Source organism: Melospiza melodia, chromosome 22, assembly GCF_035770615.1.
Source record: "Melospiza melodia melodia isolate bMelMel2 chromosome 22, bMelMel2.pri, whole genome shotgun sequence".
NCBI lineage: Eukaryota > Metazoa > Chordata > Aves > Passeriformes > Passerellidae > Melospiza > Melospiza melodia.
The window spans coordinates 9,408,629-9,436,627 of record NC_086215.1 but is presented as its reverse complement, the minus strand read 5'-3'; the positions used below and the strand labels follow the sequence as shown (position 1 = coordinate 9,436,627).

General features: G+C 43.0%; 1 protein-coding gene across 2 annotated transcripts; it reads left to right on the top strand.

The window, feature by feature from the left end:
• Positions 1-17: 17 nt before the first annotated feature.
• SETX (senataxin) lies at positions 18-27,853 on the top strand. Of its 2 annotated transcripts, XM_063174704.1 has the most exons (26): positions 20-95; positions 1,540-1,726; positions 2,799-2,979; positions 4,247-4,454; positions 4,629-4,738; positions 5,175-5,394; positions 5,537-5,656; positions 7,007-7,178; positions 7,700-7,790; positions 8,239-12,450; positions 13,286-13,385; positions 13,798-13,974; positions 14,610-14,839; positions 15,329-15,496; positions 15,610-15,766; positions 16,549-16,650; positions 17,076-17,188; positions 17,862-17,933; positions 18,189-18,338; positions 18,813-18,920; positions 19,585-19,772; positions 20,399-20,491; positions 21,057-21,221; positions 21,663-21,800; positions 24,095-24,182; positions 24,667-27,853. In XM_063174704.1, exons 3-26 carry the CDS (start codon positions 2,800-2,802, stop codon positions 25,924-25,926), a joined length of 8,622 nt encoding a protein of 2,873 aa, XP_063030774.1. In that variant the 5' UTR covers positions 20-95; positions 1,540-1,726; position 2,799; the 3' UTR covers positions 25,927-27,853. The 2 variants fall into 2 exon arrangements, with proteins under 2 accessions (XP_063030775.1, XP_063030774.1); XM_063174705.1 differs by lacking the exon at positions 1,540-1,726 and having other exon boundaries at positions 18-95.
• The last annotated feature ends 146 nt before the right edge of the window (positions 27,854-27,999 follow it).

The following is a 27,999-nucleotide window of genomic DNA, read 5'->3' as shown; positions in this document are numbered from 1 at the left end:
GCGGGCAGCGCCGCGGCCTCAGGGCGGCAGCGGCGGCTCCGGGAGGGCCGGGCCGGGCTGGGCCGAGCCGGGCGGACCGAGCGGAGCGGCGTGAGGTGAGCGGAGCGAGCCACGAGCACAACAGGGACCGTCGGCTCACCCCGCACCGCCTTGGAGCTGGTGCCGCGCCGCCGCCGCGGAGCCCGCGCTCCTGCCGGGACGCCCTTTTGTGTCGGTCCCTCACGCCGCCTCAGGGCGGGCCGGGTCCCGCTTGGCGGGAAGGGACGGAGGGCACCGGGCAGGGCGGCCGGGGCGAGGGGAGCGCTGCCGGGGTTGGGATTGGGGTTGTGATGGGGCCAGCACCGGCACCGGGGCGGCTGCGGCGGCTCCAGTGCGAAACCGAAAGAGATTTCGGTGCTCCGTGCGCGGGTACCGGGGCTCCGCAGCAGTCAGGGCACGGCGCTGCTCGCAGGTTCGTTCGTGTGCCCGCCCACGCTCCGTGCAGCGATTCTCTCCCTTAGCGGGCATAGGTAAATATTGACGCTTTTTACGAGTGAAAAGCCAGGCAAACATCCGCATTTGAATGGCAGAAGGGATTCTGTTGTACTTACCGCTTCGTGAAATGCATCAATGCAAGTGTTAACCTAAATACCACAGCAGTTCTTGAGTGTGAGGTGAACTGATTCCTGCTGATCTACTGAAACAAGGGATTTAAGGGTTAATAAGGAATTTAGGATAGTTTAGGCAGTATGTGTGTGAACATATGGTATTCGTTATTCTGCTCGTACGGGACAGAGATAGGGGACCCTCCGAAGGATACCTGTTACCTATAAAATTCTGCTGAGCTTGCAAATAAGAGAAGCCCCTGATAAAAACTGCTGAGCTTGCCAGAAAATTCGATGCCAAAACACCTGAGTTCGAAAGTTTAACAACTATGAAGACTTTGAGCCTTCATCTTGTCAGGCCCCCAGACTCATTTAAAGACCACTGACTCAATAAAAAGGATAAAGGGCGCAGTCACAGCTAATTTCCAAACCATGTGGGAAATGGGCGGGGAGAGCTACTGAATATGTATAGGCATTATAGAATATGCATGATTTTTTGTGAATAAATAGAGGATTTGTGAATGTCGGGGCACGCAGGATTTGGGAAGATATTCTCCCCCTGTGTCTAGCGCTGAATAAAATATTTACCTACTTTACAACCTTTGGTTGTGGAGTCATTACCACCTGGAAAAAGGTTATATTAGGTGAGGGTTGGCCTCTTCTCTCAGTAGTGAGTGGCAGGAGTGGACAGAGCCTCAAGCAGTGCCAGGCTGGAGCATCAGGAGGAATTCCTTCACTGAAAAGAGTTCTTAAATATTTGAGTATTGGAATGGGCTGCCCAGGGCGGTCGTGGGGTCACCATCCCTGGAGGTTCAGCTGGATGTGGCACTCAGTGCCCTGCTCTGGGTGACACAAGGTGGTGTTTGGTCACAGGTTGGATATTCGGTGATCTCAGAGGCCTTTTCCAGCCAGACTGATGCTGTGATTCAGTGGTTTGATTTCTGTTTTGCTCTAGATCTTTGAAACACCACCGGGACTTGGTCACCAGGGGGTGGATTGCTGAGGATACGGCTCTGCCCTCTGCACTCAGGACATGTATGGCTGAAGGGCTCAGCCCCTTCCCTGGCTGCAGGGCAGCGCTGTTCTCCCTCCCACCATGTGAGCTGGCACACCTGCACAGCAAATAGCTGCCTTTTTCAAAGGTAAATGCCACAATTGTTGGGTTTTCCCACTATATGTGTATGTATGAGGAAACTTATGGCTTGGCTTTATCTGCTTTTTTAATGCTGAATAGAAGTAGTTACCACCTTTCTTTTTGTATAGTTAGTTCAAGAGTTCATGCTTTTGCAGCCTTGCATTATCTGAAGGGGCTTAAAAGGAAGCTGGAAAGGGACTCTTCATCAGGAGCTGTCGTGGTAGGACAAGGGGGAGTGGATTCAAACTGACAGAGGGCAGGGTTAGATTGAGTATTAAGAGAAAGTTTTTCCCTGTGAGGGTGCTGAGACCTTGGCACAAGGTGCCCAGAGGTTGCCCCTGGATCCCTGGAAGTGTCCAAAGTTTGGATGGTGCTTGGAGCAGCCTGGGATAGTGGAAGGTGTAGAATGAAATGATCTTTAAGGACCTTTCCAACCCAAACCATTCTGTGGTTCCAGTGCTCTGTGGAGTTCTTCAGGCTAGCAGGATCTGAGGTGACTCCATTGCTGCTTAGTGAAGGATTTTTGTTTTTAGAGGAAAGCAATCTGTGGTGAGAATTTTAGCACTCTGTCTATAAAAATCACAAAGACAGGAAAGTTCTGCATAAATGCCCTTTGCTTGTGACAACAGGGATTTGTTGACCTATAAATTTTAGTAGGAGATTAAGGAAAGAAGCTAATTAAACTCTAGACCTAGATTCTAGAGATGCCAGTAAAATAATATAAAGAGCTTTGCATTGTAGTTCTGGAAATCATGCAATGTGCAGGTAAGGAGATTTTTTTTTTAAGTATAAAACGAGTTTTCACCCTTTTCTTTCCTAGTTTGCAGATTTGACTACAGTGCTTGACTTGTACCGTGTGCTGTCCCTTCCACAGGCATTTCTGGTGCGATGTCCCTTTAATTGCTCTAATGGGTTTAATTGCACGCACCTGGATGTTGTAACAACACCTGCATGGAAACTGCTAATGAGTAACTGAAATCCTGACGCTCCTCATGCTTTAAATTTGTCGTGGCTGACAGGGAATATTTTGCCACTTGAAGGCTTTGGGCTTTAATTGCTGCTTTTTTTGCCCCCCCTAGAATGAGCACATGCCGATGGTGCACACAGAGTGGTGCTGACACCACCGAGTTCCTGAGGCACTATGCTGCTCAGAGGCTGTCCCAGGAAGATTTTGAAGGCTCCAATGATGACCTCTGTTACTGCCTGGAGTGTGTGGTTGAATACCACAAAGCAAGGGAAGAATGTCCAAGATTGCATGAGGTAATTAATTAAGAGATTAATTAAGAAGCCTCAGTGTAAGGGGAGGGGTTGTGTGTTACTGGGTTTTGGGAGTAGCTGTGTGTTACTGGGTTTTTGTGTTGCTTTTTAACTGTCTCGTTTTTTCATATGGAGTTTTACAAACGGTGGTTGTAAAAGAGAGATCCTCTTGTTTTGCCTATATTCAAATTAACAAGAACTAAAGCAGTAGTTTTAAGTTGCTGACTAGACACCATAGCTTGGACTTCTTTCATGCTGTAGATGGTTTGTCATCTGAAACAAAGAACATCTGCCAGACTAACAGCTCTTTTCTTTAATGTGTTTTCTCTTTTCTGCTGGTTTCTCTTCGGTTGTTGGTTTGTTCCTGTTTTTGTTTGCTTTCACTTCTCTTTCACTTCAGTTCATTTCACTTAGTAGTTTTCTCTTACGTTTCAATTTCAGAGATCAGACCTTACAAGACTGCAATTAATCAAAAAAATTTAGACCTCTTTTGTAGTCCTCCTGTAGGAGTATACAACTTTATATTTTAGGAAAGCATTTTATAATATTTATTATATCATTAGCTTGTTTCCCTTCTGTGCATGTAAAGTTTTTAGCTAATTATCATAGTCTAAAAGGTTGCTCTTTAGATTGGTCAGCTAGATTGCTCTGGAGTGCAATTCCATGTGACTGAAGTTCCATAGACTGGGAATAAGAGAATCTGCACCTACTGCAAGTTCCTTTTTGTGTCCATTTACTGCAGTGAATGAACTTGGTGTCTAATTGAGGTTTGGAGCAGTTACTTAAGATGAGTAAGTGGGTGAATCCCTACAAATATCCAGCAAATCAGCCAGTCTTTTTGCATTATTTATATTTATATTCTTTTCCCTAATTACAAAATCTGTTAGAAGGCAAGATTTTGTTAGTGCTTGTCCTATCTTCCTAAAGATGCTCTTTTCCTGTATCGTGTCTTTCTGTGTATTGGCCAGTGGAACAAAGTTTTGTGCCTAAAATAAGTATTGAAATGAATATGAATATTTAACATTGCATCTGGTTTGAAGGTTATTTTAAAAAAGTTTGTCGTCTCAACTTTAAAGTGAGAGATTTGTTCTTTGCCTAGTTGAATTCCATTTCAAAACTTTACTGTTTTGGACCATGCATAGAGAGAAACTTTTCAAAATGAGATTTCAATTTTTGAACATGTAATGAATTATCTGTATATGGTAATAAATGTCCTTTCATCACTTTTTTCACAAGTACATTTTGATTGTTGTTTTGCCCCACTGAACAGGACCTGTGGGACTTGGAAACCTCCCGCCTGGTTGCCCACATGGAGAAATCCATGAATGAGGAAGCAGGAGAAGATGAGCTGTTTCTGGTTGATGAGCATGGGGAGACACCTCTGTCTGGTTATGTGGGCCCAAATTTTGAGAACAACCTGCGTGTGCCCCTGCTGGAAATACTGAAATACCCCTACCTGCTGCTGCATGAGAAAGTCAGTATGTATCTGATCATATCCCTGTGGAAGGGAGTGGTGGTGTTCCACTGCAGGAGGTGAAAATGAATATTTTCACTTAAACCAGAGAAATAATGTATAATTTATTTTGATACTAAATACACTCTTTTTGTGAGCCTGTAAATTAGTGCTTACCATAACTCTCTTACTCTTTTAGGTGAGCTATGTGTAGAAGTGCTCTGCAGAATGGAACTAAGTCAAGACTCCTTTCAGGTCTTTGAGAAATACCCAGGAATTTATCTCTTTTTGGTCCACCCAAATGAGGTGGTGAGTTCCTTTTTCTGTTCTGCTAAATCCTGGTTATGTGCACATGTTAATACTGAAGGGATGGAATACTGTCTTGCATGATTTTAGAAAATGTGTGGTGCATTTATCTGTAAACAAAACTTGACCTCTCTTACAATAAGCAGTTCTCTCAGTAGATTATCTTGGTCAGTTACATGTAAATAACATAAAATTAGTACAAACCAACTGTTGCACATAAATCCCAAGGAGTTTTCTTCATAGGTGTTACCCTGAATTTTAGCTTGTTACCAACATCATTTTGTAGATACAGCAAGCCTGTTTCTAAGATTATTTTGAGTACTTATTTTTAATTATTCTATTAGCAAAAATACACCTTTGTCCCATTTGTAACAGCAATGCTTCCTCTTACAGAATTTGTAATTTTTATTAACGTAAAACTATTTGTTTCAATCCTTAGATTCGTCGATGGGCCATCCTAACAGCAAGGAATTTAGGAAAGGTTGACAGGGATGATTTCTATGACTTAGAGGAAGTGCTGACTTGTTTGTTCAGAGTTATTGAGTTGGGGCTTTTTGAGAACCCAGATATTTACAGCTCTTCAATGTTTGAAAAGGGTAAACTCATCCTTCTGCCAGCTCATTTGTATGATACAGCCAACTACAAGAATTATTGGCTGGGTGAGTATTTATGATCAGAAATTAGTTTGTGTAGTCTCCTATTTGTAAGCAGTTCTTTCAAGTCAGAGCTTGAAAATTTGTCAGTACAAATTCATATTTTTTCAAGTATATAGACAGGTTGCTTCTGTTTTTTCTTCTCTAGGAATTTGCATGTTGCTGTCAGTGCTGGAAGAACAAGCTATGGACTCTCTGTTACTGGGCCCAGACAAACAAAATGATTTCATGCAGTCTATACTTCACACTATGGAGAAAGAAGCAGCTGGTAACTCGTTTTGAGATTAAGGCAGTTCATAGCTCATTTTTCATCTTTAGCGAATTCCTTGTTAAGTTGTTAGTAGTGTAATGAGAGGTGATTTTACCTGAAGCCTGTTTATCTTTTGAAAGTTGCAATATTTGGGAAATACTGACAAATACTGAAAGATGACATCCAAACTTTGGAGTGGAGAAGGGATGGTGGTGCTTTTGCTAAATCTGGCTTAGTCTGGGAATAGCCTTGTGACCTCAAGACCAGGATTGAGCAAATTAAATGAGCAAATTAATTGCTCTTAAATGAGCAAATTTTTATTTAATTTGTGTTTATTGAGGATATGATATTTTCTTACATGAGGGAGAAGAAACCAATTGCTTCTATTATAACTGTGAAGTATAAATTAGCTGTGTAAGTGAAACTGTGTAAGTTGTGCCACTTCTTAGCACACTCCTGCAAAAACCAGTGTGAAAGCATCAGTTTCATAGAGTGGGGAAATATCAGTATTATTTAATATTAATAATGGGCATCCAGGCTCCTTTGATTTAAGACTGCATAAGGAGCAGTGTCTCTGTACAAATGAGGGATCTTGACTTTTTAAATTCTTTTTCCAGTAAAAAGTACAGTTGCATGATGCCGAATTTTGCCCCAAACAGGCAGAGTGACTGCCTAATCAGACTCAGCTTAAGTCAATTAAGCAGGAGGTATTTTTATTAGCGACGCGTCGGAGAAATCACAAAGTGGATTTCTGAGTTTCCCGTAACAAAGCAAGCCTTTTATACAGTTTTGAGTATAGGATTACATCAGATCAGATACATAATCATGCATATTCATATGGGGCGTGGTGTAGGCGGAGCGTGGGCGGGGACACCTCTTTTGAGGATCATCTTGGTGGTCGTTCCGGTTGCCTTCATCATGGGCTGGGGTTTCCTGATGAGTCTTCCTCTTTAAACTTTTGAACTTCTTTCCTAATTTGGTCAATTCCCGGTGTACTTGGCTTAGATCCCGTGGCTTGGCAAAACCCTTAGGGTCGTTTCGACATTGCTGGCTCTAAACCTGCTTAGCCCATTAGTTTCTCCTATACTTATCTCTTCTCCTGTCATGATGCTCTACCTCTTATCTGTTTTCCTAGTGCTGTGCTTTCTCCGTGTGTTCTAGTGCTAGGCCCTGCTTTACATGCCTCACATTCCATGTTTTAACCCATTACTTCTGGAAGGCTATCTGCTTTAGGGCTTCATGCAACTTCCTAGAATACTTTGATATTTTTGAAAAATCAATGAGAACCAGCTCTTTCAATTTCTGCTTAGCTTAAGAATGTCCAGGACTTGCTTTTCAACCCTCTCCACTGTTCCTGTTGTGTTTCAGATGATTCCACTGACCCCTTCTGGCCTGCCCTACACTGTTTCATGGTTATTTTGGATCAGCTTGGGTCTAAAGTTTGGGGTCAGCTGATTGATCCTGTCCAAGCCTTTCAAACCATAATCAACAGTGTCAGCTACAACAATGAAATCAAAAATATTCGCAGTAGTTTTATGAGGTCAGTTCTTGTCAGTGCTGCTGTAATTTGTGTTGAGGGAGGGAGATGGCAATTGAAAAAATATCATCTTTCCAACTTCAAGCAAAGAAAAGTTGAAGTAGGTCCCCTAAAATTGTGATGTTCCTTCAAAAAAATATATACTCACTTCTCTTTGGTAACCCTGGTGTGTCTGTTAAACTTGTTAGTATTTTTTTTTTCTTGAATTGGGAAGACTGTTAACTGTTCTGTGCTTATTTAGTGCTACTACCAACTTGCACTGAAGGTTAATGAAAATTGCCATGTTCAAGGTTTGGTAAATTTGTGAGAATTCCTGACTTTTTGGTAGATGGCATTCTGGGCATTGTTCTACATAGGCAAATCCATGACTCAGTAGAAAGATTTTTCCTGAGACAGTCACTTCCCCCACCTCTTACAAGCTGGATAAAACAAGCTCTACACTTGGTATCTGAAAAGCAACATCTGTCCTGAGTTTCTCAGGGTTTTAATAGTGTGAGGCTGTAGTAATCTGTGTTTCTTTTCAGGACAAAAGCTGAACCAGAATCAGACTATGGTGATGACATGATGTCCTGCAGTCAGATTGTGTATAATTATAACACAGAGAAGCCTCAAAAGGTACTAAACCAGTATTTTATATTCCTTTTCTTTGAACTGGGGTCACTTAATGATGTTGTCAAGAATAAACATTTCCAAGTGTGGTCATCTCTTGATGTCAATGTATTGCATTTATGCAGTGTCTTTTAAAGGCTTTCCATATGTTTTTGATTATCTGAGGGTAAATTGTGTGATCATGAATGTGATCATGTGTCTTTGAATAGTTCACAATGATTTTTAAAGGAACTACTACTTCACACTAATTTCATAGGTAATGTTTTAGGAAATTAGATGTGTGTGATCTTTATTTTTTGCATTTTTTTAATTACTTACATTGGGATATAAGAACTGTTACCGTTTAATGAACAAATATATGAAAGGAAGTAACAAAAAAGCTTGGCTACAAGAAGGCTGCCATATTAAACTGTGCCTATCACTGAGGCTGTTGTGTGGTGGATGTATTTTTCAGGACACTGGCTGGAAGGCTGCCATTTGCCCAGAGTACTGCCCCAACATGTATGAAGATATGCACACCCTGGCTAACATGCTTCAGTCTGACATTGGCAGAGACATGCGTGTCCATCACAGCACGTTCCTCTGGTTCATCCCTTTTGTTCAGTCCCTCATGGATCTCAAGGACTTGGGTGTAGCCTATATAGTAGAGGTCATCCACTACCTCTGCTCAGAAATCAAAGACATCCTCATCGAACGATTCCAGGAGTGCGACAAAATCTCCGAGTTCTTCCTCCTCATCTTGGTGTCCATCGTTGAGCTGCACAGAAGCAAGAAGTGCCTGCACTTGCTGTGGATCAGCTCCCAGGAGTGGGTGGAGGCGGTGGTGAGGTGTGCCACGCTCCCAAGCAGAGCCTTCACTCGCTGCAGTGAGAAGGCTCCGGGGCTGTTTGCCAAGGGCTCGGCCGCGGGCTCCTTGCAGGCGCCCAGCTCGGTGCAGCACGCCTGCGTGCAGCTCATCCGCAGCCTGCTCAAGGAGGGCTACCAGCTCGGCCAGCACGCCCTCTGCAAGCAGTACCTGGACAAACTGAACCTCCTCCTGCGGGGAAATCGAGCTGTGGGCTGGCAGCTGAGCAGCCAGGAAACCCAGGAGCTGCAAATGTGCTTAAAGCAAGTTATAAGAAGTATAAAGGGCAAAGCGCTGAGCAGCTCTTTGGCTGGAGGGAGCAAGTCAAGCTCAACAGCTTTGCCGAGTGTCTCTACAAAGCAGGAGAGGAATGTGTGTGATGATGGGTACAAGATGAGTGGACATGAGAGGAGGGACCTTTGTTCACCATTTGTCGTGTCAAAGGAAGGCAGAGATTGTCAAGAGAACCCTTTGCATAGGAGAAAGAATGCCTGGGAAGAGGAATGTAGAGATGCATGTAGAAGCTCAACATCTTCCACATCCACAGAAGGCCTCTTGATGAATATCAAAAAAGAGCCTAATGACTTGACAGATCAGGAGTTTGTCTTCCCACAGAACTCTTTGGCAACAAAAGTGTGTGGGAAAGCTCAGGAAAATAGGAGCTCTGACCTTGTGGCAGGGAAGTGCAATACGGATGATCAGTGCTTCAATTCAAATACTGAGCATTCAGATTTCAGGAGAGGCAGAGAGTTAGAAGTGAAACACAAAGCAGAATCCAAAACACCATATCTGTCTGCTCAGACTCATCTTGATTTTCCATCTTCAAGGAGTTGCAAAAGTGTGCAAGAGACAAGTGCAAACAGTGTGTTCCAGTCCAGACTGGTCCCCACTAAACAGGTGTCCAAGGAAGCATCACTGGATTCCTGTAACTCCTCTAGAAATGAAGCTGGCATGCAAGGGAAGGAAGATGACAGTACTTTGCTTTTAGGACATAATGACAACTCACTGAAAAAAGTATCAACAGAAGAAAAATCGGGTCCATCGTTGTCGTCTTTCTTTAAGAGGAGCACGAACGTTCAGACTTCAAACCAGGAGCAGCCTAATTTAAATAATTTGGATAAATATGACTGCAAAAATCAATTTTCGGAGACCTCTTGTAGGGATAAAATTTCAGCATGTGGTTATTTTCCATTTAGCTCTGAAAATAAGAGGGATGTGATCAGGCCACTGTCAGTGAAGCATGAATCAAGTGACAGGTTGTTTGAGTTTTCAGAATATTTCAGGAGGGAAAACAGTTCAGTGGGGAAGAAAGAGGAGAATTTTGTGAAGACTGTTTCTGAAGATGATGATTTATCAGACTCCCAGGTTGATAGAGAACTCAGTAAATTATCTTTAGCTGCTTATGCCAAAAGTCTTAATTTTCCCATTGCAACCAACCAGGAAAGCTCAGTGTACCAAAATGTGTCTGATATTAAAAGGAAAGTGAAAGGTTCTGTAAGATCTTCCAACGAGGGCCAAAGTACCAAGTGTCCCAGTGGTGGTGATCAACTTAGCAATCAAGTCATTGTAATTTCAGACTCTTCTGATGAAGAAAAAGGTGTGGCTGAGAAAGAGGAATCAAAAACCAAGAATGAAAATGTGTGTGCAGAGCCATCTTCAACTTCCAGCAGCACTTCTGATAGTGACACTAAAAGAGAATCAAAGTCTCCAGGCTCTCCCCTCTTACTGGATGACTGTGAGTCTCAGTATTTTGAATTTGAAACAGAAGATGAGGTTTTTTCAGCTTGGCAAGACACTCAAGCGTATGCTGTGGAGACAACTCAGGAGTATAAACAAGATGGTGTTTCACCAGCACCTGAGACAGGTAATTCAGATGACTGCCAGAATGATAACTTAAATGACTGGGGCTATGATCTGCCTTACTTTAGTGATGAGGCCATGGAAGAGGCAGCAAGCTCAATAGAAAAGCAGACAGAAAATACTTCTTATCAGCAAGAAGCTAGTGATACCAAAGAAGCGACTAATTCAACCTTGGAAGAATCAGTTGGCAAGGAAGAGGCAAAAGGTCAACTGGAGAAATGTGCAGACAAAGATACTGCTGAAGGCTTCACCCTGGACTCAAAAGTGCCTGAACCCACAACATCTACATCTCCCATCTCATTAGCTTCAAAGCTGGCCCTTAAGAAAAAGAGCACAAGCCCACAGAAGCCCACAGCAAAATGTAAATCAGCACCAGCTGTTCAGAGAAGTCCTAAAAAACCTCCTGTTGTTAAAACAGCCAAAAATAAAACACCACTGCAAAGCACAACAGAACGTTCTCAGCCTGGCAGGTCGATGCCTGCTGTGGTTCCTCCACGGAAGGTCCGGCAGAGCCCTGCTCCAGCATCAACTGCAGAAAAGCTTGGCCTGAAGAAGGGGCCCCGCAAGGCGTTCGATTTGTCGCAGCCCTCCCTGGAGAGCCTGGCCCTGCTGCGCAGCCACGGCAAAGCTGCGGGCAGGATTGGAGTCACGCAGAAAAAGAGAACCAAACAGATCGAGGCTCAGCGTTTGTCTGTGAAAGGGAATAAAAAACTGCTGGCCTGCCAAGACCGCCAGTATCTAAAGTCCAGAAGAAGCGTGAAAAAATCTGCGGGAAGTTTGGAGAGTAGAAACAAAGTTACCAAAATGTACGCAAAACCTGTGGTACAAAAGGCTCAAAGTTTTGAACTGGGAGCTGTTAAAGAATCTGTTGAAAACCAAAGGGAGAAAAAAAGAGAGGAGGCTGCTTGTTTTTCTGCCAGCGAGAGAAAATTTGAGAGCCTCTCTGTGGAGGAGGTGGCAAATTCCTCTAAAATGCCTCGTTCTTCAGACTGGAACAGCAAATGGGAGGGTAGCAGTGTTGTGGTTCCTCCTGTCCCCATGGATTCAAGTCTCTCTTCCACTGCACTTGAAGGTGATAAAGATGAGTCTTCAGGAAAAGGTTGCACTGTCCTGCCTGAGTGTGAGATGAAAACTCCAAAGCAAAATGGGTGTAAATCAGATGAAAGCAGTGATGAAGGTGATGATAATCTGTTTTTAACTCAGTTAGATCCTGTGGATATGGAGTTATGTTCTCAGGAGGAAAGTGTTCAAGATGCTACTATAGGTAGTAAGACCCCAGAGGAGATGGATGTTGATGAAAGCCTTCAGCAGAATGAAGTCTCAGCTGTTGTAAAATGTAAAGATAAAGATTGTATGGAACAGGTGGAAAAACCTGGAGAGTACTGCAGTAAACACCCAGCCACCAGTCCAGGGGCAGATCATGTGTTTGCCAAGCCTTCTCTCCCACCACCTAAAACAAAAAAACCTTCCACTGCCAAAATTTTCAGCTCAGCGAGTTCTTCACGGAACGCAGCCTTCAGCAAAGATCTGGAAGATGGCAGAAAGTTTCCCCCACCTTCAAAAAGCAAAGTGAACGCGGCCAAGCCGGCGGTGGTGAGGCCACCACTGTATCCAAAACCTGCACCAGCAGGAGATCCAACCTGCAAATCTCCAAGTTTCAAACCCCTTAGTTCCAGTAATGTTCTCCAGTCACAAAATAAACACTATGACAATGCTTCAAATATTTCCAGAGGGCCTGGCCGAGAAACCTCCTCCTCTTTTCTTGGCCAGCAGCGCGATTACAGCATTTTTGTTAACCAAGTCCTAAAGTGGACTTACGAAATGTTTGAAAACTTCAGCTACTTTGGAACTCCAAATCATCTTCTGCACACCATAGTAGCTGCTGTTCCTCCCCATTTTCAGGGCTACAATGAGTATTTTGACACATTTTTTCCCTTGATGATGCTCAATGCCTTTGAAACAGTAAGTAGCTTTCTGCTTTTTGCTTTGGTTTCATCAACACTGAGAAATTTTACCAAGATACTAAAACCTGGTTTATGTCCTCTATTTACCTTTGAAAACATTCAGCTGGAGATCAGAATAGAGGAACAATTTGGGTAGATAATCCAAAAAGCTATGTTTAAGATTGGGGATGACCAGAGTTACTCAAATCAGTGAAGTGTTTCTTTTTTCCTGGTGCACGTCCACAATAAGAGGAGTGGCAAAGAATGTGATTTTCCTCTCTATAGTGTATAAAGCTCAAAACAGAAGTCTTTAAGAAACTGAAGTCTTTCAATGGCAGAGGATGAAAATCTGGTTTTGGTTTCTGTTGAGAACTTACATGAGAGGGAAGGTTAATCCAGGAAGTATTTTTTATTGATTTATAGCTTAATAGTCTTTATTAGTTTATAGCTTAATAGCGACAAAACAGTGTTCCTTCAATTAATGTCTGAATGCTTTCAAGTTCAGTCATTGCATCACTTCTTCTATAGAAATAAGGTAGAAAATAAAGCCAATGCCAGGTTAATACTGATATTTTAAGGTGAAAATGCAATCAGGGAAGACTCAGAGTAGTTGTGAAGGAGTTTAAGAAAGTACATGAAATGGGTGAGTGGCAAGGAAGAACTTTTGTTTGCCCTGTGTGTTTATATGTAATGGGTATGCTTATGTGAAAGAAAAGAAATGAGTAAGACTCCTGATATATTGAATTGACAGTCTTATAGTTTTATTTCATTTATTTGCCCTTTGAGTCATGGTAAGCTTTTCTTCTGATACACTAAACCCTTCAAAGTATTATTGTTTCCTTTTCAACATGTAGCTGGCACAAGAATGGGTAGAAAACCAGAAAGTAAGAGAGAGAGGTTATTACTTCTACTTAGAGAACTTTTCTGCTGACATGAATACAGCACATTTTACAGGTGAGGGTTTGTTTTTTTTAAAATCTGATTTTCAAGTAGATGATGCATTATAATGAGCTGGCAGTTTGAGGCAGAGTTTTTTGTGTTTGCTTTAAATATAGAAAGGATTTCAACTTTGCTATTCTATGGCATGAATGTAAGAGAACCATGTATTTTACAGGGAGTTTGTGCCTTCCATCTCTCTCATCTAGGATTTTTTTCAGCTTGTTTTGATAAAATTGTCCTTGACTTGCTCTGTTTTTATACAGTGCTGTGCTCAGGCTTAAGAGTGCAGAATGGAGTTAAAATTTCCACAGTAATCTTTTGCTATAGCCTTTAACAGCTTTAAAAAGTTAACAGTACTTCTGCAGTCATGTAGAAAATGTAACCATTTTCTTTTCAACCTTGTGATTTTAATTTGTCTTTTGGACAGCTCATCTACGAGAGAGTGATTTGGCAAGGCAGCTCCATCCAAAGGAGGATGACTTAATCCTTTTGAAGGTCCACAAGCAGAAGGACACTTTTGGGGAAGAAAGTGGGATGGAGTACCACACAGTGAATCATGTTGGCCTTGTGACACGTTTTGCTCGTGCATCTGGCTGTGCAAATAGTGAGTACCAGGGCTAGAAATAAAAATGGGGTCCTTGGTGCCATAAAATGCTTCTTCATAGCTGGCTGTTGGTAATTTTAATGTACCACTGGCCTCAGAGGAAATGGAGTTGTTTTTCCTCTGTAGCAGGTCTGTTCCATGCTAGAAGCTTTGTAAAAATCAGGAACTGAAGCTGCAGCCCTGCTGTCCATCATTTTTCTAGAACTTCATGTAGAAACGGAAACTACTGATGAGTAAATGCTCTGCACTCATCTTCAGGATGGTATTGCCAGGAGATAGGAAGTGCCATGAATTTCTGTGATCTCTCAATCTAAAATTGTCAGTGTCTTTGGGAATTGAAACTGTGATTTCAATTGAAACCAGGATTTCAATTGAAACCAGGATTTCCAAGTACCCAGAACCTGCCTTAGTAAAGCAGGGATCTGAGTGGTTGTACAGAGTTTTTTGTTTGGTCTTTTTCTTTTCTTTGGTGGGATGGGGAAGTGTTGGGATTTTGCAAGAATTCACTGTTGATTCCCTAGCAGAAGACAGCACCTTGTTCTGGTGAATTAATTAACTTACTGGAATATTTTTCAGTAAATGATTTGGATAGTTTTTGAATTAACAACTTGGTTTTTTTTATTCTTTTTTAACAGGACAAAAAGAGCAGCAGACTGCCTGTCATCTTACTGTGCAAACCCAAGGCAATTTGTCATTCTTTATCCATAAGCAAGTGAAGTGTGTGGTGGTTGGCTCCCTGGTGACCACACACAGAAAATTCAAAGGTCTCCTGCTGCTGAGCAGGAGCCCCCTGGTTAGACCCATCATAAATCCAAGTTACAATGACTTCTGTCCCAGAGATCTGCCTGTTGCCTCAGGAAGTGCTGTAAGTTGTGCAGCTGGGAGTGCCAGGGTTAACAGAAAAAGCTTTTGGGCCTCATGAGTTCTGCAGGTTTGGTTTTTGAGATGACTAAGAGAAAATAGCCATGTTTCAAAAGCACTGAGACACTGCTCTCCTCAGAGTTGGCTGCTGGGGTGGAGGAGACGAATCTGAACTTGCTCAGGTGTTTGTACTCTGTTGTTACAGTGAGCTTCCAACTGCTCTCAGTTTTCCTTCCCCTTACTGGGGAATTTTCAGGAAATAAAACATAGGATGGAAAAGGTATTGTGAAATAAAGGTGTGGCAGTGAACAAAACCTACTTCAAGTGAGGATTGGGTGTGTGTCTAGAGCAAACCTAGAATCAAAAGCTTCCCTGCCCTTCCAGCTTTTGAGCTCTAGCTGGAGAGGTGAGGACATTCTGAAAGAATAGAAAATTGATGTGGAAGGTGTGATCGACATGAATTCATTATTTTTTGCTCTGTTTATTCCTTCAGGTTTCATACATGAATGAATACAATGAAGATCAGAAGAGAGCCATTGAGACAGCTTATGCTATGGTAAAGCAGCACCCAGGACTTCCCAAGATCTGCCTCATCCATGGACCTCCTGGGACAGGGAAATCAAAAACTATTGTAGGACTCCTGTCCCGTGTTTTGAGAGAAGTAAGTGAGCATGGTCATGTGCTGGGGTTTGGTTCAGATGAATGTACAGTCTGGCTGCTCAGTCTCAGGTGAAAACAATCTAAGGAACTTGTTCGTTGTTAATTAATCTGCAGAACACTAGGAATGAGAAAACAGCTCGGAAAAAAAACTCCAAGATTAAGCCAAACCGTTTTCTAGTGTGTGCACCATCAAATGCTGCTGTTGATGAACTCATGAAAAAGATCATCATTGCATTTAAGGAAAAATGCCAAAACAAACAGGAGCCTTTGGGTATGGTTTGTTTTTAAATTGTTTTCATGTTAAATGGGCAAAACCTGGAGGAGGAAATGAAGCAGTTGATCATGCACTGTACTTTTATTGTTAACTTTAATGTGCTTTTCTGAAAGGTGTATTATGAGGTTTTTTAATAAGTTACACTTTGTTTTGTATAGACATGGACCCTTTCCTCCTTCTGTTAGTTTAAGTTCATCAGTTTTTAAGTACTCTTTGGGGATTTGAACACAAGTCCCTTGCCTTTATTTTGAATAAAATTGGACTTTTTGGGTCATGGGAAACAGACTGGTGAAAATTTTGATATGTCTAAGCTTCTCATTTTTCCTCCTCCCAGTTTGTGACTAACACAAAGTAGATTAATTCTGTTAAAGACATCTAGTTTGTGGCAAGGGGAAAAATATCTGCATTGTAACCAAATGTTATTTTGGTATTGACTTACCAATTGCATTACTTGATGCTGATGGGACTCAGCATTGTCCAAGTTAGGAATTCTGGAAGTTTTAGATAAACCTGAGAATAAGAGGAAGTTTCATTAATTCAAAATAACATTCTTAATGTTAGCCACAACTAAAATGTGAGCAACACGTTTAATAAGGTTTGGAATTACTGAATTTTTTTTTGTGGCTGCATTTAAATACAAGTCAGGTGTTGAAAACTCCAGGTAATTAGAAAAGCCTTGTTTGATATCCATGATGCTTTATATTTTTTTAAATTGTCATAGCAAAGCATAGATACAGTTGGAGTAATTTAAGAGTATTTTGACTCTGATTTGTAAACAGGAAATTGTGGTGATATCAAATTAGTGCGACTTGGTCCTGAAAAATCAATCAACAATGAAGTGAGGGGATTCAGCCTGGATAAGCAAGTTGAGCACAGAATGAGTAAGTAACATGGAAACCAGACTTTTCTTCATTCTCCTCTAAGAGCTTGGTGATGCTTTCCACATGGGATTATGTGTCTAGAAAGAAGGAAGATTTTTCTAAAATAGTATTTCATAAAACATTGGGTTTTGTCAGTTCTAGTGGAAAAGTGGCAGTTTGTATATGAGCCAGGATCTAAGGAAAAGGGAAAAAATAAGCAAAGTGACCCTTTTGTTTAATAAATTACATTGCACACATGTTAAAGCCATCATTTTTGAAGCAATACAGCATTTGAGAACTACAGTTGGAAGCAATTCTCATTGTCATCATTGTACGAGATAAAATTTGAATAGAAAATGGGAAAGTGCAGCAAAAAATGCATGTGTCCAATTTGGAGTTCAGCTTTTCTGTAACAGCTTTTCTGTGCCTCCTTTGGTTTATTCCAGAACGAAAGCCAGGTGACTGTGACCAGGACATTCAGAAGAAGAAAGAAGCTCTGGACCAGAAGCTGGACATGCTCTCTCGAGAGCGTGCCATGCACAGATGTGAGAAGAGAGAGGTAGCAAGACAAGTTGTAATCTTCTTTGTGGTTTTGTGTTCATAACACAAAGACAGCTCTGGTTTTTGATGTCACTCTTTCTTCACCTACTTTTTCAACTAATGGAAAAGTTGGTAGCACCATGAGAGGGAATGGAGAACTTTACATCAGGAATTTTTTGTTTATTTGTGCCAGTATTTCCCACTGGTTGACTGAGCCACTTGTTGCTCTATCATTCAGTAGCCTTCACTTGGTTCTGCCACTAGTTAGATTTTAATATAACCATATTTATGAATCTTAAAGGTTTAAATTGATTATATGTTCAAAGCTTTGTTTCACTGAAAATACAGGAAGATACCTCATGATCTGAGGTTTTGGAGTATGTGTTGCACTTGAAGTTTTCCATTTTTTTTTGTCTAAGAATTTGGCATTTATGCCAAATTAGAGATTTCTGGTGATAAACCATTTCTCGGTTGCACAAATATGTAAGACTTGGTACTGTGTGTTGCAATGCCTAAATATGGGGACAGCTTTCCAAGAAACTGATTGGCTTCTTGAGACCATTTTGATACTAAAAGACTGTCTGAGCAAGTCTACATGTTTAGGAAATGAATTAGGGTATGAAGGGGGAAAAAGGTATATGGGAAATGGGTGGTGCTAAAGGTGGTTCCTGTTTAATTTTCCCCCTGTCTAGAGTCAAATGTTAAATGATGAAATTGGCAGACTTGCAAAGGAGAGACAACAACTTGCTTCTCAGCTAAAGGAGGTAGGAGAAATTATCTCTAATAAACTTCAGCTGATGTATTTTTATACCTGGTGTCCTTTAATTGTGGTGGAATTTGGTTTTGATGTAGCTGAGAGCATTTATAGAGTCGTGGGTAAATGGATCAAGGCCATGAGCTGAGTAAGGTGTGAAATCTGGGTGTGCTCTGGCTGCATATTGGGGAAAAAGCCCAAACAGGAGCATTGACTGTTGCAGTTAAGGCTGAATTTTCACCAGGGTGTCCTGTTGTGCTTGAAGGTTCGGGTGCACTCCCAGAAGGTGCAGGCAGACATCATCCTGGAGTCTGACATCATCTGCTGCACGCTGAGCACCAGCGGGGGGAGCCTGCTGGAATCGGCCTTCTCCCGCCAGGGGCTGGATCCCTTCAGCTGTGTCATCGTGGATGAGGTCAGTGCAGCGTGGGAGCTGCAGCCCCTGCCACCTCCACACCTGCCCTGGGCTCTGCTTGGCCACCCTGGGGCTCTTTGCTGCTGCTGCAGTATTTGTTTGTTGCCTGCCCTGTCGCCAGTAGGACCATGAGGAGAAAGAATAACTTTTAATTGATTTTTTTTTCCTGACTTGTTTGGTGCTGTAATGGCAGACAGCTTTTATGTAGAGCCACACTTCAGCCATGGTTTTTACTTTATAGATTTCCAGATGGTTTGGTTATATTTTTATCTATTTGGAGAGCTTTGCATATATAATAATAAAATAAATATTTCTAGTTTTTTTACTAGAGAAAAATCCTTTTTCCTCTTTTTTAAATGTTTTTTTTAGAAGACTTAAAGCATTTGAGTTATTCTGGCTGTGTTACAAGTAATTTAATGTACTTCCCTTCTTTGCTTACAACTTCTACTTTTGTCCTGTTTGCATATTCCAAAGGCAGGGCAGTCCTGTGAGGTGGAAACTCTGATCCCACTGATCCATCGCTGTAATAAACTGGTCCTGGTTGGAGATCCCAAACAGCTCCCTCCTACTGTCAAATCAGTAGTAAGTGTTCAAGCTCTGTGCTTTTTTCTTGCCATAGAATGGATATGGTTAAAGAACAGTATCTATAGGAAATATTTAAATTGGGGAGGAGGGGAAGATTTCAATGAGGCAATACAAACTTTAAGTTGGGCACTTGGTTTGTGAGAGATGTGTTGTGGCAGGATCTGTTTTGTCATTCTGAGAGCTTCTGTCACTACCCTATTCCTTGAGAAGGATGAAGACTTCTTGTTTGTTTGGAGACTTCCTGACCCTAGAGGTGTTTAAGGAGAAATATATAGGAGCACATCTTGTCTCCAGCAATAAGGGCTGTGTTAAACAGCTGGTAAAGAAAGGAGGAAAACCACGGTGGCTTCTTTAGATGTTGTATGTTTATTTAACAAGATCTCACCTGGAAAGTCTTTCTTTTCATTATGGCTGATGTTCTTAACTTTCTACTGTATTGTGATTCACAAGGAGAAGTTGTTTTGTTAAAGACTAGACACAAAAATTCAGATTTGTGTAGGTGAAATAAGACAACACACATGGAAAACTGAAGCACGAGCAGCTGTCATTTTGTCAGCAGTTTAGAAGTTTAAAACACCAAATTGACTTGCAAATTCACCAAAACACTTGGACTGCTGGGGAATGAGATGGCAGATGAAATTTCCTGTTCTCCCTGTGGCAGAAAGCTCAGCAGTATGGCTATGACCAGTCTCTGATGGCCCGACTGCAGAAGCACCTGGAGGAGCAAGTGCAGAGGAACATGCTGCACAGCCTGCCTGTGGTGCAGCTGACAGTGCAGTACAGGATGCACCCAGACATCTGCCTCTTCCCATCCAACTATGTGTATGGCAGGACTCTAAAAACTGCCAAGTGAGTAGCTCTCTATTCTCCTTCCTGAGCTGAGGGTATTTCAAAGCAATTTTTTGATGTCAGTGTGTTCTTGTGAGTCTGAAAATGCTTGAGGTTTTGGGAGGGGGAAAGTTGGTTAATGGGAGAAAGTGTGCAGTCCATCTCTGTTAGTGCTGGGTGTGGTAGGTGAGGTAAGGTCTCTTAAAATTAGTCATATAGAGTTCATTTTAGGCCTCAATCTATTTGGGTGGCAGGAAAAGTTAAGGATTCTGGGGAGGAAAAGAACTGAAAGTTACAATCATAAAATGGTCAAAGTTGGAAAAGACTTTCAGTGCCATCGGGCTCATGAGTCAACCATTTCCACCATTAAATCAAGTCCTCACTGCCAAATCCATGTGGTTTTTGAACACTTCCAGGAACAGTGATTCTCACTTCCTGGACAATCTGTTCCAATGCTTTACTGCCCTTTCTGTGAAAAAAATTTCTTTATATCTAATTTAAACTTCCTTTGGGGGTACTTCAGGGTCAGCTCCTCTTTTCTTGGAGAGCTGCTTGTGTTTGATAACCATGATGGAAATAAATGGAGTATTAAGTTCTTAGAATTTCTTAGTTGTATGGTTGCCTTGTGATAAAAACATCATTTCCAGGGCAATAGAGGAGAACAGATGTTCTTCAGAATGGCCATTCCAGCCCTACCTGATTTTTGATGTAGCTGATGGTCGTGAGGAGCGAGACAATGAGTAAGTAAAATTCTAATTCAGCCACAGTTTAGATTTTCTGAGAATTAATTGCCTACAGAAGAGCTGTGTTCTCTCCTTTGTTGTTCCAGTATGCATCAAGTAGCTAGAACTGCATTTTCCAGCTGATAAGATTTAATTTCACAAAAACCAGAGATTTTCTTAAATCTGAAACTGGTTTTAATCCTGGTTTGACCCACTGTTAGATGCCAGGAAGTGCCTGCAGTCTCTGTTAACTTCAGTAAGAGTTTGAATTCCTGATTTTATCAGTGACTTCCCTTTCCCAGGTGCACACTGAGGAGATGCCAGGAGGTGGCAGCTCAGCCGTCCCTTTGCCTGTTCTGTAAGGAGAGCACAGCTGAAGGTGCTGAGGGAATGTGGAAGTGCAACTTTTCACTGCCTGCACTTCCCAGGCTTAGTACACCCTCCTCAGGGTCTGCTTGCCAAGTTCTTTGATCCTCTGTGTGAAAAAAGCTGTAAAAGTTCAAAAACCAAAATTCCCCAAAGCATTGAATTGGAAAGATCTCTCAGAGGTGTTCCTGTAATGTTTCCTGTTTGTCCTGTGCAGCTCTTACAGCAATCCTCGGGAAGTGAAGCTGGTGATGGAGTTAATTAGAACAATTAAAGAGAAAAGGAAGGATCTGGGCCTTCGTCGCATTGGAATAATTACCCCTTACAGTGCACAGAAAAAGAAAATCCAGGAACAACTGGACAGTGTGTTTAAGAATAACAGGTAAAGAAACCACAAACTTTCAAATGGATCTTGGCTCTTGCATATTAATCCTTTGTTTATCCCCTTAAATAATGGTAAAGGTCTCCAGCTTCTTTCTGTACTGCTAAAATTTGTGCTTGATTGTGCCTTTAAAGGGGACTTGTAACCCTCTTGCCTAAAATAGGTGTGGTCTCTTTGTGCCATTCTTAGTTATTACCCACATGCTTTGATTATAGTTCTGAATAAAAGAACTTAAAATTCCATGCTGTGTGGACCCAAACATATTTGCAGTAATGTTGCTGATCTCAGAAAAGTAAATTCAGGTTTATACTCATGTACTAAATGAGAAACTTACCCTGGTGGTTTCACACATGAGCATTTAGTGTTTAGGCTGTTTGCATCAGTGTGTTGTTTAAAACCCCAAGTGAGGATGGGCAAGCTGCTCATTGTGTTTCTCCCCAGCCCAGGAGAGGTGGACACGGTGGATGCGTTCCAGGGCCGGGAGAAGGATTGCATCATCGTGTCCTGTGTGAGGGCAAACAGCTCCGAGGGCTCCACTCTGCCACACCTGCAGGCAAACAGCACCAAGGGATCCATTGGGTATGTGCCTGCAGGGATTGCCAGTCCCATTCCCAGGGACACTGCAGAGAAAATCATGTTTGTAATAGGACTGGTTAGGAAGTTACAGAGAACAAATCACTTCTACCAGGCAGTGAATAAAGGATGTCTCAGAGCAAGAATTAGTGGTCTGAGATGTCTGAGCAACAGGGAGATGCTGGTGGTGTGCTCTGTATTAAGTGCTGATCCCTTTGCACAGCTCCCTTGTCCTGCCACTGCCTGGATTTGGCAGGGTTGGCCTTGGGATCTTGGCTCTTTGCATTATTACTGCAGCAGTTATTGTTCTTGGGGCTTTTGGTACACCTTGTAACTTCCTGCATGCTGTTCTCCAAGTGAAACCCATTCTCCTGCTAATGTCTGTAAAATTCTTGTTAATTAGTTGTGCATGTCACTTGGAATGTGGTGTACCAGACTTGGATCTGGGATTTGTAGATGAGTGTGCTTGTCTTCTAAAATGGGACAGATTAGCAGCAAGTCTTAACTCAGGATTGCAGATTTCTTAATTTTATGGGTTTTTCTGTCTGAAACAGAAGGAACTAAACTGACTGTGCTGTTTACCCCCAGAGCACTTACAGCAGTTGCAGAGTTCTGTAACTTGTGGATCCTTTTAGTTTAAAAAATGGTAGTGAAAATATGAAATATGCCTTCTTAGAGTTCACTGCCTTCTAAGTTAAACTAGCAAAAATCTGGTCATATAAACAAAAATCTTTCTTTCTACACATACGTTTCAGTAAGCTGCTTATATTTCTCTGATGCTCATTCTCTGCAAGAAAAATGGCTTTTAATTGTGCTGATCCACTTTGGGAAGAGAAGGAATCCAAATCTTATGATAAACAACAATAATGCCTTTTGAAGACTTAATCTGATTGATTGAGTTTGGGAATGGAAGGCAGCTGGAACCTGCCAGTTCTTTTTGCTGACATGAGATTTAACTTCTGTCTGCTCTTTCAGCAGGAACTTTCCAGCTTACTGTGTTCATACATTAATATATAAAGGTTTATATTCAAGCTGTGCCAGTGCAGTGCCTTAGCAGCTGTACCTGCTGTTGGCTTGGACATCTCTGTTTCAGGGTCAGGTGCCCTTGGCAAGGTGTGATGGGATTTTTGCCACACCCTTACCTATGATCTTGTAGCCTGAGTGAAGGATTTTGCTCTCCAGGTGTGCTAGTCCAGCATTAAATTTACTCTGAAAGTAACTGGGAGAAGAAAACTCCAAGGAATAACAATGGATTTTTTCCCTCCCTCCTTCCTGGGAAAATAACCTTCTTGTCTTTCAGTTGTAAAAGCTGTCAGGAATATTTAGTAGACTTTCAAGGTCTCCCCTTTTTCATTTCTCAAGTCCTAGAGAACTCTATCTGTGCTGCTGGATCCACTCTGCTTCTGCTTCTCTTATTTCCTGCACTGTCCAAATTTTTTTAGGTGACTCTGTGGTTTTTGCATCTTCACTGCAGGGTTGTGAATTTGCTGCAGATGAGGTCTCAGTGACCACAGAGTCAGGCATTGACAGTGAACCTGCTCAGATTAGGTTGGACTTTTGAATTGTGGATTTTGTTAGTAAAGACTAAGCTGTGTATTTTGGAAGCTCTTACAGTTGGTATTAGTCTCACAAACCTTTTTTTGAGTCCTGGTAAATGAATGCTCACTGAAATCAACTTTTAAGAATACACTCAGCATTTGTTTAAGTTTCAGTATTGTGGATTGTAATCCCTGAAAACCAAACCAGGCAATTTTCCTAGTGCAAAACCAGATTTCTGCAAGGATAAACTCTCCCCTCTTGAAGCATGACAAAGCAAAAGTCTGCCTTGATGTGCTTCCAGTGCAGGTCACCTTTAAAATAAAATATTCATGTGCAGTGTTCAGTATTTCAGTAGGGTGTTTTCCCATTAATACTGCCAAATATTATTAATCTATTTCAGTTGGAGTCAAAAAGAAGCTTAAAGTCTTGATAGGTGAAGTGAGGTTGAATATCCTCAGTACTTTAAGGAACGTTTAAGGAGCAGTGGTTGGCATTAAGAGGGGATTTACTCTAAGAAAGGAAACAGCAACAACAAGAGCTGGAAAGAACTGGAATTCCCTGCAAGGAATCAGTGGTGAAAGAAAGAAAACACAATTTATGCTCAGCCTTTCGCGTAAGGCAGGGCTGCTGCCGCGGGGTCTGGGCAGGAACTGCTGCTGTTAATTTCAGTGACATTTCATTTTATGTCCTTTCCTCCTAACCCTTTAAACCTTCTTGTGGAAGAAGCAGTTGAGGAGCTTAGTTTTTGTCTTGTCACTCAGGTTCCTGGCCAGCCTCCAGCGCCTGAATGTCACCATCACCCGAGCCCGGTTCAGCCTCTTCATCCTGGGCCGGCTGCAGACGCTCATGGTAGGTGCAGTGGGGATGGAGAGGGCTCTGGGAGCCCCCCCTGGGCTGGGGCACTGAGCAGCGCCCTCAGACTGTCCTCAGTCTGTGCAAGAAAGTGAATTTTGTGTCCTGCAGGGTTTTTGGGTTTTGCGCTTTCCCCAGGGCGGGAGGGGGGTTTGTGTTAGTTGGCCACTGGGGGGCGCTAAAGCCCCGCGCCTCCGAGGGGAACCCCTGGAAATTGAGAAATTGAGAAATTTTGTCATTTTTGGAAGTTCTGATGGCTCAAAGTGCCTTCCCTGTGTTACAGCAGCCAGAGTGTCTGTTGCTGTTTTGCACCTGAAACATAAGATTCTTCCATTCCAGAAGGAACATAGCATTGGTTTCCATGACAGTTGTGTCAGGTACCTTGATTAAAGAGGTTATACATCCTCTGACACCTCTGTCCATTTGTGTTGATTTCTTGCTGGTAACAGGTTTTTTTTTCTGTTTTTCTTTTTTTTTAAAGGGAGATGAAAACTGGAATCACTTGATTCAGGATGCTCAGAAGAGAGGTGCCATTATTAGGACAACAGAAAAAAGTTACAAGAAAGAAGCTCTCAGGATTTTGAAGCTCAGGCCACCAGGACAACCCCCATCCAAAGGAGGGACTATGACATCTCCTGTGGTGCAGGCTGCTTCTTCCAGTGGCAAGAGGAGTGAGCCTGGAAATTCTGGGAGCAGCCCACGGGAACTTGCTGCTGGCCCTGGCCATGCAGTGCCCCAAGGAAGCCGAGGGCCCACACAGCCTGCAGGGGCTGCAGCTGCAGATTCCAACAGGGGCAGTGCCCCTGCATCTCTTGGGGCTCCAGCTGCAGTTCCCAGGAGTGTCAGTGCCCCTGCATCTGTGGGGGCTGTAGCAACAGATTCCAGGAGGGTCAGTGCTCCTGCAGCCATGGGGGCTCCAGCAACAGATTCCAGGAGGAGCAGTACCCCTGCATCTATTGGGGCTGGAGCTGCAGATTCCAGGAGGGCCAGTGCCCCTGCACCTTTGGGGACCCCAGCTGCAGATCCCAAGAGGAGCAGCAGTGCCCCTGCACCCTCAGGGGTTCCAGCTGCTGATTCCAGGAGGAGCAGTGCCCCTGTATCTGTGGGGACCCCATCTGCAGATCCCAGGAGGGGCAGTGCCCCTGCACCCTCAGGGACCCCATCTGCAGACTCCAGGAGGAGCAGCAGTGCCCCTGCACCCTCAGGGGTTCCAGCTGCAGATCCCAGGAGGAGCAGCAGTGCTCCTGCACCCTCAGGAGTTCCATCTGCAGATCCCAAGAGGAGCAGCAGTGCCCCTGCACCCTCGGGGGCTGCAGCACTTGGTGCCATCCCAGAGAAGCCCCGGGACCCCAGGCTGGCCAGCCTGGCCACTCGAGCTGAAGGCAAAGGGAAGGAGCAGCCCTTGAGGTCAGCCCAGAGCACGCCAGGATCAGCAGCACAGCAAGGCCTGCACGTGTCCCCAGCTGCCAGGGATCAGGTGTGCAGAACAGAAAGTGCCAGGAAGGCCCAGCAGGCAGCAGGACAGGGCAGTGTGCTGCCCCCAGCCCCTCCCTCAGCCCAGCACGAGGGTGACCGGAGAGCAGCCGTGTCCAAAAGCGGTTCCAGAGCCCCCAGGGAAGGAGCTCAGAGCAGTGGCAGTGAGTGGAACAAAGACTCTCGTGGTGTGTCAAGGAGACCATCCCAGGAATCACCAGAGAACTCAGAATCAAGCTCTGCCAAGAGAAGAAAGTTCTTTCACTGACTTCACTGTGGGCTCATTACTGAAAATCTATTCCCAGATTTCTGTCGAGCAAGGACTGTGTTTTAAATTATTTAGCACAGCTGGAACTCCCATCTATTGATACCACTACTATCAGAGGATCTCTTTCCCATCCTGTCCCTAATTGTGAAGGGATTTAATACCTGACAGATGGTACCTTTGAGGTTTTGAAAAGAGAAGTTGGGTAGCTGCATTGCTTGGAAGAGCAGTGGGTTGAGTCATCTAGGAAGCTGAGGTTGTAAATGTTTAACAGTGTATATTTGTACAGTATACAGAATTATTTTAAGATATTTGGCAAATACATAGCTTCTTAGTTTTTTTGTGTAAATGCTAATTTCTTAGAGATGTAATTTTTTTATGAAGAACCAGAGTAAAGCAAAAACAAAACCCAACAACCCAACCCCAAAATCCAAAGGACAGACTTCTTTTCCCTTTGCACTAATATGTCTAATTTATTTCATAGCAAAACTGAGTGTTGAAAATGTGATACCAGTGGTTCTTGCTAGTGCTCCACTACTGCCTCAGGGAAGAGTGAGGCAGATGTACATTGGTTGAACAGAGAGAATTCTACTTATTTTGTATATATTTTATTGCCTGTTTTTATAGGAAGAAAAGAGTTTTTGTTTATATAAACGTGCCTTGAGTTTTGCTCTTGCTGCTGCTCTATCAGTTGGAATCCCTTTCTTGTTGCAGGGGCAACACAATCTGCAGATTAAAACCTGTGAGGTCTCTTTGGTCCCACTGTGTCCCTGTGAGCAGGGATCAACAGCACTGTGGAATCTTGGTCCAACATCTATTAACAGTTATTGGAAATATCATTTGAGTTTCTGTGTATTGAGAATTTGGAGATGACTGGGATGAAAAGGGCAGGTAGATCTTTCTAGGTGTTACTGCTGGATTCTTTCCACTGTGCTCCTGCAGAACATGCAGCCACTAAAAGAGGATGGCGAAAAAACCAAATTATTTTTAAGAAAACCTTCCTCACATCATAACATTTCACAATAAAACTGGAATTATTTCTACTAAGAATTCCTTTGGGTCGCTGTTAAGTACAAGTGTGTGTTTTGTGGAGCTTGTGTGTGTCTCAGGAGGTGAAGAGCAGCATTTCACATGCACTGAGCTTTGTGTGGAGACAACCTGAGGGTGCAGGGAGTGGGCCAGGTTGTGCCATCTCCACTGAGCAGGGAGTGTCCTGCTGTCCCTTGTCACAGCAGTGTGGCAGTGGCTTTGCTGCAGCAAGTGAGCCACAGTTTTTAGGCTTCAGCTTCAGTTCCATTTCTGTTCCTGCAGGGATAATTCCAGCTTTGTGCCTTGACCCTCTGCCAGGCAGGGCCCAGCTCAGGGAGACACCAGTGCCTTGCTCTGCCCAGCACCAGGTGCTGGTTCAGGCTGTGATTGCCAGGAAAACTCATCCCTAATGCATCCACACCCAGAACAAACATCCTTTACTGGTAGGAGCTGCCTTGGAGGTGTGTGGGGAAGCTTTTATTGCTGCCTGGGCCTGTCCAGCTCCTTGTGCTGTGCAGGACTGAGTGTTTCAGTGGAATGGGGAGAATCAGCATCTGTGCATTGTTCAGCTTTAGTTATTTGTTGTGTTGCATTCTGAATCCTGCAGTGACCCTGACTCCTCCTGGCAGCCCTGTGTGCTCTTCTCCAGCTGCTGAGGGACTGACCTTAACAAACTGGGCATCCCAGACTCCATACCTGTGTGTTATTCCCCTTTATGTTAATAGGAACATTTCAAAACTGTCATCTTCCAAGCCCCTTGGCTCTTGTTGGCAGGGCTGTGCTGCCCTGCCTGCTGTTTGTACTTAGCACATTAAGAGGCTGCTGCTCTGCAAACCCCATGGCTGTGGAAGCCATTTGGACTGTCTTGATGTAAATAAAGTGAAGCTGGCAACAAAATGAACAAGGAGATGCTTTTCTGGTTATTAAAAGCAATTTGGTCACTAGAATGTTGCTGTGAAACTTTTCTTCTAGTTTTCTTCCTTCCTTACCTTGCATTTCAGAACGTGTTCTGAGAGCAGTGCTTGCCATGTGCTGGAAGGAATTTTG